The 14,543-nt window shown below is 34.0% G+C and overlaps 1 protein-coding gene across 1 annotated transcript; it reads right to left on the minus strand.

The window, feature by feature from the left end:
* Positions 1 to 9,645: 9,645 nt before the first annotated feature.
* LOC145588026 (glyoxylase I 4-like) lies at positions 9,646 to 12,868 on the minus strand. Its single transcript, XM_081644662.1, has 3 exons — positions 12,615 to 12,868; positions 12,283 to 12,388; positions 9,646 to 10,409 (listed from the first exon to the last, which is right to left on the minus strand). The coding sequence occupies exons 1-3, from the start codon at positions 12,767 to 12,769 to the stop codon at positions 10,155 to 10,157; spliced, it is 516 nt and encodes a 171-aa protein (XP_081500788.1). The 5' UTR covers positions 12,770 to 12,868; the 3' UTR covers positions 9,646 to 10,154.
* Between the last annotated feature and the right edge of the window lie 1,675 nt (positions 12,869 to 14,543).

The raw sequence follows: 14,543 nt of genomic DNA on the forward strand, positions 1-14,543 counted from the left end.
ACTAAAAATGTATTTCTTTTTGTTTATTTGATTTTTCTTTACCTTTTTAAAAGTTGTAGTGTGCAGATAAATAATAATCTTATTTTTTCACATTGTTTAAAAGAAACGTAGACAATTACTAAGAAACGAGGAACTATGTTATCGGAATATACCATGTATGGATCAATATCGATATTTAGGGACAGAAAAGTAATCAAAAGCACCTAGACCAACTAAGCTTGAGACTGCCAGCCAAACTAGATCAAGAAAAACGGCGCAACTAAAGAAAAAATTCACCATATAACCGACCAAACCACGAATATACAAATTATTCAAATATATAATCATACACAAATTAAAGTTGCCAAATTTCCAAGAATCACACATATAATTATATAACACGCAATTGACTCAGCCAGCCAGCCCACTGCTCACATGTTATAATCTTCAAATATAAACCATACTTCCAACTCCCTATATATATACAGACCTTATGTTACACTTTTATTATTCCATAACATTCACATTAAAACCTTCCAATATTTCATTAAACAAAATCAAATTCAAACAAAAACAATGGAGAAGAACAACACTAGAATGGTACGTATAGACGAAGATGAGCTCGAATGCTTAAGGAAATTAGCGGAGCCAATCGTTAATTCTAGAATGGTACGTATAGACGAAGACGAGCTCGAATGTTTAAGGAAATTAGCAGAGCCTAGTAGTAATGATCGTGCATATCGTCAAAAGGTTACGCCAGTTACTAATACCAAGTCTAGATTGTATAGTAAAAATAATGATAATATTTTTGTTCATGATGATGAATTTTTTCATCAAGTAGAAAAAAAAGTTATACCGCAAGTGCCTGGGAAAAAGCTAGAGAGTAAGAAATCTGAAGATATAAATGAAAGTGCTGAGAAATTTATCCAGAAATTTAAGCAGCAATTGCTTCTTCAACGTCTCGAATCCATCGAAAATGTCGAGAAGATGCTTGAAAGAGGGCTCTGAGATTCACTGCAAACAGAGGATTTGTGGTTTTTGGGTGCTTGAATTATTATTTGATTGATTTTGTTAATAATTGATTAATTTTAAATTTAAGTTTACGTAATTATTTGTTTTTTTCTGCATGTTTGTTAATGTTATAATTGTAATAGTATTAATCAAGCATGTAAAGTAGATTATTCTTTTGCTGGGTATAATGATTTCTGGTTACTAAACTTGTATTAAATTTTCAGAATTCAAGATATCATATACTATGATTTTACTATTAAGTACCATTATTTGGTGGTCTTTTGGAGTCTATCTTCCTACTATATTGTCTTTTGCTATATAAATAGTGCAGTTTATGACTTCTTTGTATACTAAATGGCCTACTTCAAAAAAAAAAAAAGGGCCTACTTCCTCCATTTCTTTTTAGTTGATACGTTTCTTTAGTCATGTTTGTCAATGTACAATTCAATCAATAATATCTCTAATTATCGATAGGAAAATTTGATTTAAATAATCCAACCTTTGGCCCATTAAATTTTATTAATCTAACCTTTTGATTATTTTACAATAATCTCACTTTTATATCCCATTCTTTTCTATTAGGCTAAAATGACTACTTACTTGTATAGCAAGTAATTTTTATTATTTTTTTTTTCAAATGTAACAAAAAAAACTAAAGGAAAAAATCAATTAAAAAAAAAACATTTCTCTCTCCTCCTTTCCCAACCACCCTTTCCCCTCCCCCCCCCCCCCCCCCCCCCCCCCCCCCCCGCGCTGCGGCCACCCCCTTCAACTAAAGGCCTTATCGAATTCAGCCACCCTGTAACTGACCGAAATCCTTATCCCCGCATCCTGAACTCCTAAAACCCACCATGAACACCCTTAATTGGCGGTGGCTTTCAGCGATTTCAAATTTCGAGAGAGGGCGGATGGGTTTTCTGGGTTTCGTTTCGACGGAGGTGAGTGTTCTCAGAGTTTCGACTGGGTTTCACGCAGGTGTATGGATTTCGACGAAGGTGAGTGTTTTCTGAGTTTCTTGGGTTTCGTGGGTTAGATATTTTTGGTTTCGAGTTTCGCCAAGTATTGAGGAAAATAGGATATATTTTCAGAAAATATTAGGATATTTTTTATAGCATATTTTTGGTAGTTTATAATATCTTTTGATACTTTCCTCATTCTATCTTGATTAGGTTTGTTTTAGCTTGTATTATATATGGTTGAACGGTGATTAATAATATTCAAGCTTTCTCCTTCATTAATTTTACATGGTATAAGAGCCAGAGTTTTTTTTTTCTCCATAATTTTCTGTCATGGCGGGTGATGATACACCACCACCGCCACCAGCAAAAATCAAAACAAATTCACCATTCTATCTAGGGGCGCATGATAGGCCTGGCGATTTTATCACTCCGATTCGTTTAAAGCTTGACAATTTCGATGCGTGGTCTCATGCGATTTATGTTGCCCTCTCATCTCGGAGGAAATTCGGCTTCTTAGACGGTACTATCACAGATTATGTACCACCCGCAACCAAGGAGGATTGGGTTGTGGTGCACTGTATGCTAGTTTCATGGCTCATGTACACGATCGATCCGGAGGTAAAATCAATGCTTTCTAATTATGATAATGCCAAACGTTTGTGGGATGATTTGCATGAAAGATTTTGTGTTGTTAATGGTCCTCGTATTCAAAATTTAAAGGCCCAAATAAATAGGTGTGAACAATCTAAAAACATGACAGTGGCTATTTACTTTGGCAAATTAAAGGTTTTATGGGATGAACTTGCTAAACTTGAACCATTAATTAATTGCAAGTGTGGGAAGTGTGAATGTAATGTGGGTAGGCAACATAAGAAGAGGCGTGAAGATGATAGACTCCAACAATTTTTATTAGGCCTTTGTTCCGAGTATTATGCTCAAACTAGGTCCAATATATTGGCACAAGACCCTCTACCCACGTTAAACAAGGCTATCAGCAGGTTTCACAAGATGAGCTTGTGAGAGGACTTGATAGAGTCCGTGAGGAAACGGTGCAAGCTGTCGGTTTTGCAGTTCGTACGGGCAGCACTCGAGGCCGTGAGGGGTCCGAATCTAGCACTAGAGGTTCGGTGTGTGCTAAGTGCAAGAAGGGTGGTCATGAGACTTCTCGATGTTGGTCTGACAAAATTTGTAATCATTGCAAAAAAAAGGGGACATATTGAAAACAAGTGTTTTGAACTTCATGGGTACCCACCAACCACCAGTGATGGCGGCCGGGGGGGTCACTCTCGGCTGGTCGTGGTCAGGCCTCGGCACGTGCCAACGCAGTCACGGGTTCGGGTGGTCCTTCACATGGTCAAGCGTTTACAACCGAGCAATGGAAGGCAATCACGGGTTTGTTTGGTAATGCCAATGTTCCTGAGAATCGCTTGAATGGTAAGTTTGATGTTACTTCATGGACTATTGACAACGGAGCCACTCACCATGTTACCAGAGATGACTCTTGGTTGTTTGATACTCTATATTTTGAGTGTCCCATTGGTTTACCTAACGGGGACACAGTGGTGGCTTCCTTAGTTGGTTCGGTTCATTTATCGGACAAAATCACCCTCACCGGTGTTCTTTATGTTCCGCATTTGAGTTGTAATTTGCTTTCAGTGTCTCAACTTACTGATGAGCTTCATTGTTTTGTCCAATTTAATCCTTATATGTGTGCTATACAGGACCAAGCGAAGGAGCTGATTGGAACGGGAGTTAGGAGAGATGGACTATATTATTTTAGCAATTCGGATTCGATGCATCATGTTGGCGTTGTTGACGCATCCTCAAACTTGGAATTGTGGCATCGTCGAATGGGTCATCCTTCCGAGAAATTAGTTAAGTTGCTTCCTCATGTTAGCAGTAATAAAGATTGTTTAGTTAAGGGTGTGAAGTATGTATGCGTGCTAAACATCCTAGAAATAAATTTCCTCTAAGCGATAGTAGAGCTTCTAGGAGTTTTGAGAAAATACATTGTGATTTGTGGGGTCCATATCAACATGTTTCGTCGTGTGGAGCTCGTTATTTTTTTTACTATTGTGGATGATTATTCTAGAGCAGTTTGGGTTTATTTGTTGGTTGACAAAACTGAGGTTTTTAGAATGTTTTTGACATTTGTTGCAATGGTTGAACGACAATTTTCCCAAACCATTAAAATTGTGCGGAGTGACAATGGTACTGAATTTAATTGTTTGTTGGATTATTTTAGAACCACTGGCATTGTTTTTCAAACCTCGTGTGTGGGGACTCCTCAACAAAATAGGAGGGTTGAGCGTAAACACAAACACATTCTTGAAGTTGGGAGAGCATTGAGGTTTCAAGCCAAATTACCCATCTATTTTTGGGGGGAGTGTGTCCTTGCTGCAGCTCATTTAATTAACCGTACTCCCACTCCTTTGCTACAAAACAAAACACCCTTCGAAATATTGTTTGATAAACCACCCTCATTTGATGCAATTCGTACTTTTGGTTGTCTTTATTTTGCCCATAACCAAAAAACTAATGGAGACAAATTTACGAGTCGAAGTAGGAAATGTGTCTTTGTGGGTTACCCTTTCGGCAAAAAGGGATGGCAGTTATATGATCTAGAGTCGAAAGTTTTTTTTGTCTCACGAGACGTGAGGTTTGTTGAGGATGTGTTTCCTTTTGGTACCCCGGAGGATGTAAATATTGGGACCTATGGTGACATAAATGGTGAGGTGGATGAGGATTTTTTAGAGCACGGGTTGTATGATGATGAATTTAGGAATTTGAGAGTTGAAAATGAAGATGTGCAGGCAGCCACGAGCATGGAGCAACCATCCCCACACTCAAAGCTACCTGCGGGCACAACAGGTACCGCGACTGGGCAGGAAACTAGCCCAATTTCTACTTCACCCGAGGGAAAACCTGCGGGCGCAGGTTCGGCAGATACTCAGCAGCAGGCCAGCACTGCCGAGCAGCCTGTTGTTGGGTCTCTTGCGCCCACCAGCCTGTTGCGCCACACCAGCCGACCAGCAGTGCCGAGCAGCCACAACCAGAGCCTTTGGGTAAAGGTTTTCGTGAAAAAATACCATCGGTGAAGCTTTGAGATTATGTCACTCATTCTGTTTTTGCTAATAGTCCGTCTCAGTCCACTCCGTCATCCAATACTCCTTCAGGTACTCCCTATCCTTTAGCACATTATATAAATTGTGACAAATTTTCTGTAAATTATCGCAAGTTTCTTGCAGCCATTGTTCATGAAAAAGAATCGAAATCATTCAAAGAGGCTATGAAGTAAGAGGGTTGGTAACAATCCATGAGAGAAGAGATAAAAGCTTTAGAAGAAAATGGGACATGGACTTTAGAGTATCTTCCTCTAGGCAAGAAAGCTCTAGGTAGTCAATGGGTCTACAAGACAAAATTCTTGTCTAATGATGATGTTGAGCGCCTCAAGTCTCGTTTAGTGGTTTATGGTAATCATCAGCAGGAAGGCATAGAGTATGGTGAAACAATTGCTTCGGTTGCTAAGATGACTACAGTCCGGGCCGTTCTTGCAATAGCAACTGCAAAAAATTGGGAACTCCATCAGATGGACGTTCACAATACCTTCTTACATGGTGATCTTGATGAGGAGGTATACATGAAATTGCCTCCCGGGTTTGAGAGCTCTGATCCGTCCTTGGTGTGTCGCTTGAGAAAGTCGTTGTACGGACTGAGACAAGCCCTGCGGTGTTGGTTTGCAAAACTAACTACAACTTTGAAAGGGTATGGGTTTCTTCAATCTTACTCTGATTATTCCCTTTTTACATATACTAGAGGCAAGGTTCAAATCAATGTCTTAGTGTATGTCGACGATCTTATTATTTATGGGAACGATTCTGTTGCATTGACTGTGTTTAAGGCTTATCTCAGTGACTGTTTCAAAATGAAGGACCTTGGTTCTTTGAAATATTTTTTGGGCATAGAAGTTGCTCGTAGTTCATCTGGTTTGTTTTTGTGCCAACGGAAGTATACGTTGGATATTATTTCTGAAGCAGGTTTGTTAGGGGCAAAGCCGAGTGGTTTTCCTATTCTGCAAACCCATAAGCTTGGCCTCGCAGTTGGAGAGCTACTTGCGGACCCTGAGTCCTATCGCAGATTAGTGGGACGTTTGATTTATCTTTCGGTTATACAACCTAATTTGGCATACTCAGTGCACATTCTTTTACAGTTTATGCAACAGCCGCGGTCCGAGCACTGGGAAGCGGCCTTGCGTGTGGTTCGATATTTGAAGGGTACCCCGGGTTAGGGTATTCTGTTGAGTGCCACTGGTGATCTAACCCTACGGTTGGTGTGATTTGGATTGGGCGGCGTGTCCTTTCACTCGTCGTTCTCTAACAGGATGGCTTGTTTTTCTTGGCCATTCTCCTATTTCTTGGAAGACCAAGAAACAGCCTACAGTATATCGACATCTTCTTCTGAAGCCGAATATAAGTCCATGTCTTCCATCATGTGTGAGTTAAAATGGCTTAAGGCCTTGTTACTGAGTTTGGGCATTCAACATCCTAAGGAGATTAAGTTATTTTGTGATAGTCAATCTGCTCTACATATTACTAAAAATCCAGTGTTTCATGAACACACTAAGCACATTGAGGTTGATTGTCACTGTGTTCGGGATGCCATTAATGACGGGCTAATTTCTCCATCCTATGTTCCTACTTCTTTCCAACTAGCCGATATTTTCACAAAGGGACTCGGGAAGTCGCAGTTTGTTTTTCTCCTTTTCAAGTTAGGCATTTTGATCCTAATGCTCCAACTTGAGGGGGGGTATTGAGGAAAATAGGATATATTTTCAGAAAATATTAGGATATATTTGATAGCATATTTTTGGTAGTTTATAATATCTTTTGATACTTTCCTAATTCTATCTTGATTAGGTTTGTTTTAGCTTGTATTATATATGGTTGAACGGTGATTAATAATATTCAAGCTTTCTCCTTCATTAATTTTACACCAAGGGAGGGTGGCTGGTAATGTGGGCAACTAGAGGTTGACGGTGAGAAAAAAGGGAAGAAAGGGTGAGGAAATAGGGGGCTTCTGTTGGTGGGTTTAGGGGCTGCTGGTGGTGGATCTTCCGGTGGTGGGTTGAGAGTGGCAGACTGCTCTAGTGTTGGTCGCCGGAAGTTATGGAGGAAATGAAGGAAGGGGAAGGGGAAATGAAAAAAAAAAAATTTAAAAAAAATTGAAAAATAAAAATTAGACAAATCAAAATATGACATGCAGCAAGGTAACCTACTGTTGTAGGTTGGTGACCGGTTTGGCCTAATAGAAAAAGATGGGGTGTAAAGCTTAGATTATTATAGAATAATCAAAAGATTGGATTATTAAAAATAAATTGGTGAAAGGTTGGATTATTTAAATCAAATTTTCCTTATCGATAAGCAAAAATTATAAAAAGATGATATTTTGAAAAATATATATTGTGATGAATCTAGCAAGATCATACATGACTATATTTTCATTATGTATGATTGTATGAAGCACAAAACATGGTCAAAAATGAGTGTGTGAATAGTGTTAAAGTCAAAATATGTCAAGTTAAAAAAATGGAGATAGTATTTCTTTACCTTTGTTTTTTCCTTTCTTCGACAAACTTTACCTTTGTTAAACCACAATACTTGAAAAAAAAAAGTCTAACTTTTAGAAACAAGAGGAGAAATCATTCATACACATATTGGGCTATCTCAAATAGTCGAACTTGGAACTGTGGAAGTTTTGCACTTTTCAGCTAGCAATCCAAATGAACCCCATCCAAATTCTTAATTACGAGTAAGAAATTAACCATTAATGAAACAATTCAATTTTGATACTCAGAGCTATACGTATGCATTAAACACGCTTCTTAAATTGAAATAAAGTTGAAAATTATGTTAAAATCACATGTAAATTAATATGATTAACTAGTGTGCGGTGCGGGCGTTGCACTAGGTTACCACTTTCATTAAATTGTTTTTTTTTATGAAATATATTATCATCTTTTTTTGACAAAATGAAATATATTATCATCGATTATGTATGTTATGCATAAATGTTAAAAATAATGTTACTAATTGATAAAGAGTATAGAAAGATAATTTTTAACACTACATTGTTTGTGAAATGTTGATTTTATTCTTTTTTTTTTTTTTTTTTCAAACTGCTTATCTCGTATTTCCTTTTTAATTGATGCATGTCATTTATAGTTATATTTATATGTATAGATGACATCAATTGTTATTTGCTAAGATGGTAAAGAAGTAGATCTTATTTCCTTAAGGTTTAGTGTTCGAAACCCATCAATTTTTTTTTTAATAATAGTTGAAATGACTTGTTAATTGGTAATGACGTGTCATTAAGTGATGATGTGGCACAATGCTATGAGAAGGGAATGACGTGGCACATAAACGATTTTAGAAACGCTTTTTAATATATAAGTATAGATAGATATTTCTCTATTCTTAATACTCTGTATATATTTTCTTTTTAGCTTCCTATACAGGCTATGTCTTTTAACATTTTCCATAAGATTCTAAAATTACCATTTTTTTTTTCTAATTTTGATTATCTAACATTACATATTTGGATTAATCTGATGACTCAGCAGCTATCTAAATGATTTGTCATAATTAGCCATGTGTATCCAAATAATTGGATTCTTATTTCTTTTTTTTTTTTTTTCCTTTTTTTAACAAGAATGGATTCTTATTGTTACTCCAGGAAGAACTCTTGTAGAAAAATGCTTATGGACTCATAAGACTTGAAGCCCAGTATAGCTCAACTCATATGGAGACAATTTGGACTAACCAGCCCACCAAACTCACTGATCTAGTGATCTATCATATTTCTAGAAAATGCCAAAATGGGTCTTGAATTTTTTTTTTTATTAAGATTATTATGAATAATGCACATCCTCAAAGTCTCAAACCTAGATCTTACTATGACTCTATGAGCACGTTCCAAGATTTACCATACAGTTAGTTGAAAAATACTGTGGTGAGGAATTAATATGTGAAGGGTAAAAAAAAAATCGCTATTTTATGTAGGAAGAAAATTGTATGATGCTAATTAGGTTGAACATGAGGAGTAATATTATCTAAGAAGATGTTTATCCCTTGTATTACCATTTCATAGGAATGGTTAAATGATTGTAGACTTGTAGTTTTGTTAAGCATATGAAATTGAAATTATAGGGGCGGCTATAGGGTAAGTAATTTCATTTTGTGAGAATCAAAACCTACTGATAGTAAGTGTAACTTCCTATAATATTACATCGTAATTGTACCTTCTCCTACTTCTTAGAAATAATGTTAACTTTTTATAATTTTTGACGTCAACCAAACAAACACTCAATGTATGAGACATGAGTCATCCATTGTCACACAAACATTATACAAACATCATCCATATGTATTAGTCGTTATACTGCTATTATTCACATGTATACCACATCAATGTGATAAGTGCAGCGCAACACAAGCCTAACCCAATTGTTGAACATTTTTGGAGATTTCGGGACCTAATGTGATAAGTAGATTTTTCTCTCTAAAATTCTTTTACTCATTGCTAGTTGAATGTGATAAAATAAATATTCCATACACTTAATATACCCAATTATTAAATCATTGTCCCAATCAAATCATTTATTCTCACTTATATATCAAGGAATAAAGAGGAAAAATAGTCATTTCAATCATGTATTCATGTATGTGTAACAGAATCCACCTTTCAAGTACTAGAATATCCTCATTAGTGTTAATGTATAAATTTATAAGTTATAACTTCGTATAACAGAAAAGGAATGAATGATTGAATTGATAAGAATTTAACATTTCATATGAAATAATGAAAAAACAACAATATTGTTTTTCATTTTCCAATCAGTAGAACATCATAGTTTATTATTGACCTTGCAAAAAACATTGACATTTTCGACTTTCGGCCCAAGGAAGAAATTCCCCCACAAGAATATAACACCACAAACCCATAAACCAAACAAAAACAGAACAATGTCAAGTCCTCCTTACTTTGATACATAGTACTTCTTACATTACCAACATCTCCCTATAATCTTAACTAAAATGGTCCATAATTTTTCGACATCGACTGACCTCAACTTCTCAACCTACAAGATTGATATGCACCACATTTTCACTTCCCCCTGATTTGGTCCCAATATTGTGTAAATCTTTACTGCTGGACCACAGGGCTGGTTTTCTGTTGTTGCTGTAAGAGGTCGAATTTCACGAGCGAGCACGATCTTACCATGTCTCCCGAGAGAGGGATCACTGGGAGGTTGTCACAGTTGCATATTTCAATCATGAAACCGTCTGGATCATGGAAGAAGAGCTGATCCACGAAGATTCCGCCTTCTTCGACTCTTGCTCTTATATGCTTAATCCCCATTTCTTTCAGCTTCTTCTCTACTGCTCCCATGCTTTCACACTACATGAATTCAATAGTATAAAGTATAAACATGAGATAACTACTAAAGCTATATATATGTACATATATAATGTCACAATGTTTATAGTATGATCATTTGAGTAAAATTCTTAAAAACAAAGTTAAATACATTAGCTCATATGACTATTTTTTTTTTTTTTTTTTTTTTTTTTTTTTTTTTTTTTTGGTTTTGAATTTATAGAAGATTAAAGATGAGAAACATATAAGTCTAGCGGGTATTCCACCTATTGTCGATTGATTTCGGATGGATGGATCCCCAACCAGCCTTATATATGATCATCCTCTTCTTCAATGCGGGCCTTGATGTACCATTCAAATTTTTGAAATGATATCAAAGCCAACGAGGATCCGATCCGAACCCTTCAAAAAAACAAAGATCACATCTCTTTAGGAAGAGTTAATTATAAGTCACCTAAATTGCTAATAACAAAAATTACCCCTACAGTTTATTTACCATACTTGTCAATCAGTGTTACCTTTAAACTATAAGACTAACAATTTTTTATAATCGTTACATATACTAATATATGAAAATTACTTTGATCGAAAAATATGTAGACATGGATTAAGAAAATATCCATCGTAGCGTACCCCGTGACAAGGACCATCATAAACACATCTCAATCACGGCATGAGTTGTTGCTGACTCCTCTAATGGATAACACTATTGCGTATTATGTAGTACTTGACTATTTGTACATGATATAGTCTAGAAATTTCGAATCCTATATGCATCATTCTATGTCAATTTCTTTATATCAACTTCAAATACGTAACCATAGTGACTTTATTGTGCATTGAAAAAACCTGTGTCGTATAAAATGACAATTATAATTTTTGTAAATGATGAAGATATCTTAAAGGTGATTAGCCATCAATTTTTATAAGGACTATAACTATAGCAAGACAATGATATCTTCAATAATCAACTTCCTTAACTTTACAGATTGTACATTTTGATCACCCTCTGGATTGCTTGCTCTCATGTATCGTTATGTAAACTCGAACTCGAGACCTCCAAATTCACCATTGCTAATTATTATCGAACAAGAATAATTCTTTTTCCATAATTCATTTGTAATTGAAGTAATGAAAAAAGGAGAATATTTTATGTACACTAAATAGTATCATGGTCCAACGCTTCAAACCCGATAAGGACTAAACACTTGTGACTTGTAGAATTTTAGGTAGCTGAATGTACATGCATTATGAAATCACCACTTTCAAACTAAAACACGTTTCTCTTTTTATTTTGGAATTTTTCAATTGATGACAAATTGATAATGTTGCCCAAAGTATCAAATAAAAGTGGTTCATGAATCATGGGATCATGGCCTCAAGTCATAAACATGTCACTTCTTATGTGTAAATGTTAAGGTTGACAAATGACACGTAAAACTAATTTGTTCATGTACGAGTATACGTCCAACTAGTTCATTTTGTTTGTTTACCACTCAAAAACAAAACTCTCATGGCATAAAATCATCTTAAACCAAACTCAATCTCATAATTACAAACATGAAATAGTCTTTGATCAACTAAAGATTTGTTTGGTTTTTTTTTTTTTTTTTTTTTTTTCACAAATAATTTTTGATTGAAATTATTTTATCCAAACTTTTTTTTTATCTAAACTTATTTTATTTTCGCTAAAAATAATTATTTTATACTCGCTTTATTTTACTTGAACTTATTTAATAAGACATTATTTTTCTAAAATAAATAAAAACTACAATGAAGCACTCATACCCTTAAAATAAAACATTCTATATACTTAAATTAACATTAATCCATGTCAAAATAAACAAGAAATCTATCCTAATTTTGGTGCACTATTAATAAAAGTAGCAATTACCTGAAAAGAAATGTGGTTATCCTTTGGATTAATTTCTGTTTTTTTCGGCAATTTCTCTGGTTCCGGCGCCTGTAACAAGTGAATTCCAATTCCGTACCCAAACAGCCTACATTTACCCAAAAAAAAACAAAATTAATAAAAAAACATATAATCAAAATCAACTCCATAAACCAAAATCATTTCGACGTACTCCCTCATTCCTCAATACATTCCCCGTTTTTAATCCGATATATCCATATCGGATTAAAAACGGAAGATTTCATATCGAAAAGAAAATGAAAATTTTATATACCCTTTAATAATGAAAAAAATTGAAAATTTAGGAAAATTACCAAGCTCCATCAAAATCAAATGAACCGGGTCGTCTAATTGGGAAAAACCCAAGAACATCTTGATAAAAGCTAATGGATTCTTCAACTGAACGACAAAGAAGAGAAATATGATTTATAGATTTTAGGTGAAGTGGGTTTCCTTGAACATCCTTCATTTTTAGCCCTTTTTTTTTTTTAATGAAAATCCAAAAAAATCCGCACTTTTTAAAATTTAACTGATAAAATTGATCACAAATAAACTCTTTCCTTCAAAAAAAAAAAAAAAAAAAAATTGATCACGAATAAACTTGAAATAGTGAATTGAATTAATAATTTAATGAAAATACTGGAAGAAAAACAGAGGAATGAATGAAAAAACAGGGGAATAATAATATCAGCAAGTTTTTTTTAGTTTTGGAGTTTTGGTTGTGTCATTTGTGGAAATTGGCAAGGGTTTATATAGAGGGAGTATCGAAGATATAATTGCCACGTGTACCATCAATGATTCTATGACACGTAGGTTCCACGTTGATGTACAGCACATTTTTAAATGTCATGAGAATAATTGCCCGCATGACATTATATGAAATTTCATGATGCTCTTTATTTAAAATAGTTGTTACATTTGACTTTATAGAACTTTATTAGCTCAACACGTTTTATTTTCATATGCGTTAACATAATACGTCATTATTATTATTATTATTATTATTATTATTATTTTATATATATATATAAAATAATAATAATAATAATAATAATATTATTATTATTATTTTATATATATATATATATATATATATATATATATATATATATATGACAAGTTCGATTAATATGTTAAAAAAATTACTTCATATGACAATATAGTGCACAATGTAATTCATTTGATAATGTTCTCCTTGTACCATGTACACTCATGCATTGCTCTATAATTAGCTTCAATTCCCATTAAATATTTGGGATATATTACGTTGACACTTACATGATTTATACGAAATACATTATATATGATTAAGAAAATGTACATATTATCATTTGAAATTCTCTTAAATTTCAATAATGTAACCGTATATTTTTATAATGTTTATTGTTTACCAAATTTACTCCGTAACTAAAGATTGTAATGCTCAAACCGCTAAAAATACATATAAGAAGATATTAGAAAAAGCAAATAAAGTATATTTTTTAAATTATAAAAAAAGCCAAATGTAGTAACTAATTTGAGAAAAATATACTTGGTACGGGACTACGGGAGTAGTATTTAGTTTAACCAAGAGTACAATAATTTTTCCCTTTAAGGCAATTTTCTGATGATTGTAGTAGTTTAATTAGGTTGATGGTTATGATAAGTCGATAAGAAGACAAGACAATTTCTGATTATTACGTAATTAAAAAATTATTCTGATTAGGCTGATAAATTTTAACTACTTCACAACTTGATTTTAGTCGGATCTGAGTCAGCCTTTCGGGTAGAGTTTATACTCAACAAATTAAGTCCAGCTCATCTATACAACTTACTAGTTACTACATATTGAAATTAGTATTACGCGTATTAAGTGGAGTAACAATTTTCCTTGTGTTTGGTAATATAAGACAGGTATGAACCAGTTTTAGTTTTTTTTTTTTTTTTTTTTTTTTTGCTAAAATGCTAACATAAATTATTGTCATAAATGTTGGATAAGGATGATGATGTGACAGATAATAAATTAGAAAAAAATAATTAAAGACAATATATGACATTAGGAAATTGGAGATCATAAAATAAATAAAAAGATTACTAGAATAAAAATAAAGAGGTAACAAAATCTTGTAAAAATGGCAATGTATGATACAAACAGATGGAAGGATAGGATATGAATCATATAATAAATGGGTTCAATCAGATTGGATTCATATTGTTAGATTCAAGTTTTATTAATTTAAGATAAGATTTTAATAAAATTGTTG

This window comes from Chenopodium album, chromosome 17 (genome assembly GCF_948465745.1).
Source record: "Chenopodium album chromosome 17, dcCheAlbu1.1, whole genome shotgun sequence".
Lineage (NCBI taxonomy): Eukaryota > Viridiplantae > Streptophyta > Magnoliopsida > Caryophyllales > Amaranthaceae > Chenopodium > Chenopodium album.

Excerpts from the sequence above, each read along its gene's own strand:
- LOC145588026 (XM_081644662.1), bottom strand. The coding sequence starts at position 12,769 with ATGAAGGATGTTCAAGGAAACCCACTTCACCTAAAATCTATAAATCAT. Across the intron at positions 12,389-12,614 it reads TTTGATTTTGATGGAGCTTG|GCTGTTTGGGTACGGAATTG; the intron begins GTAATTTTCCTA and ends GGGTAAATGTAG. Across the intron at positions 10,410-12,282 it reads ATAACCACATTTCTTTTCAG|TGTGAAAGCATGGGAGCAGT; the intron begins GTAATTGCTACT and ends GAATTCATGTAG.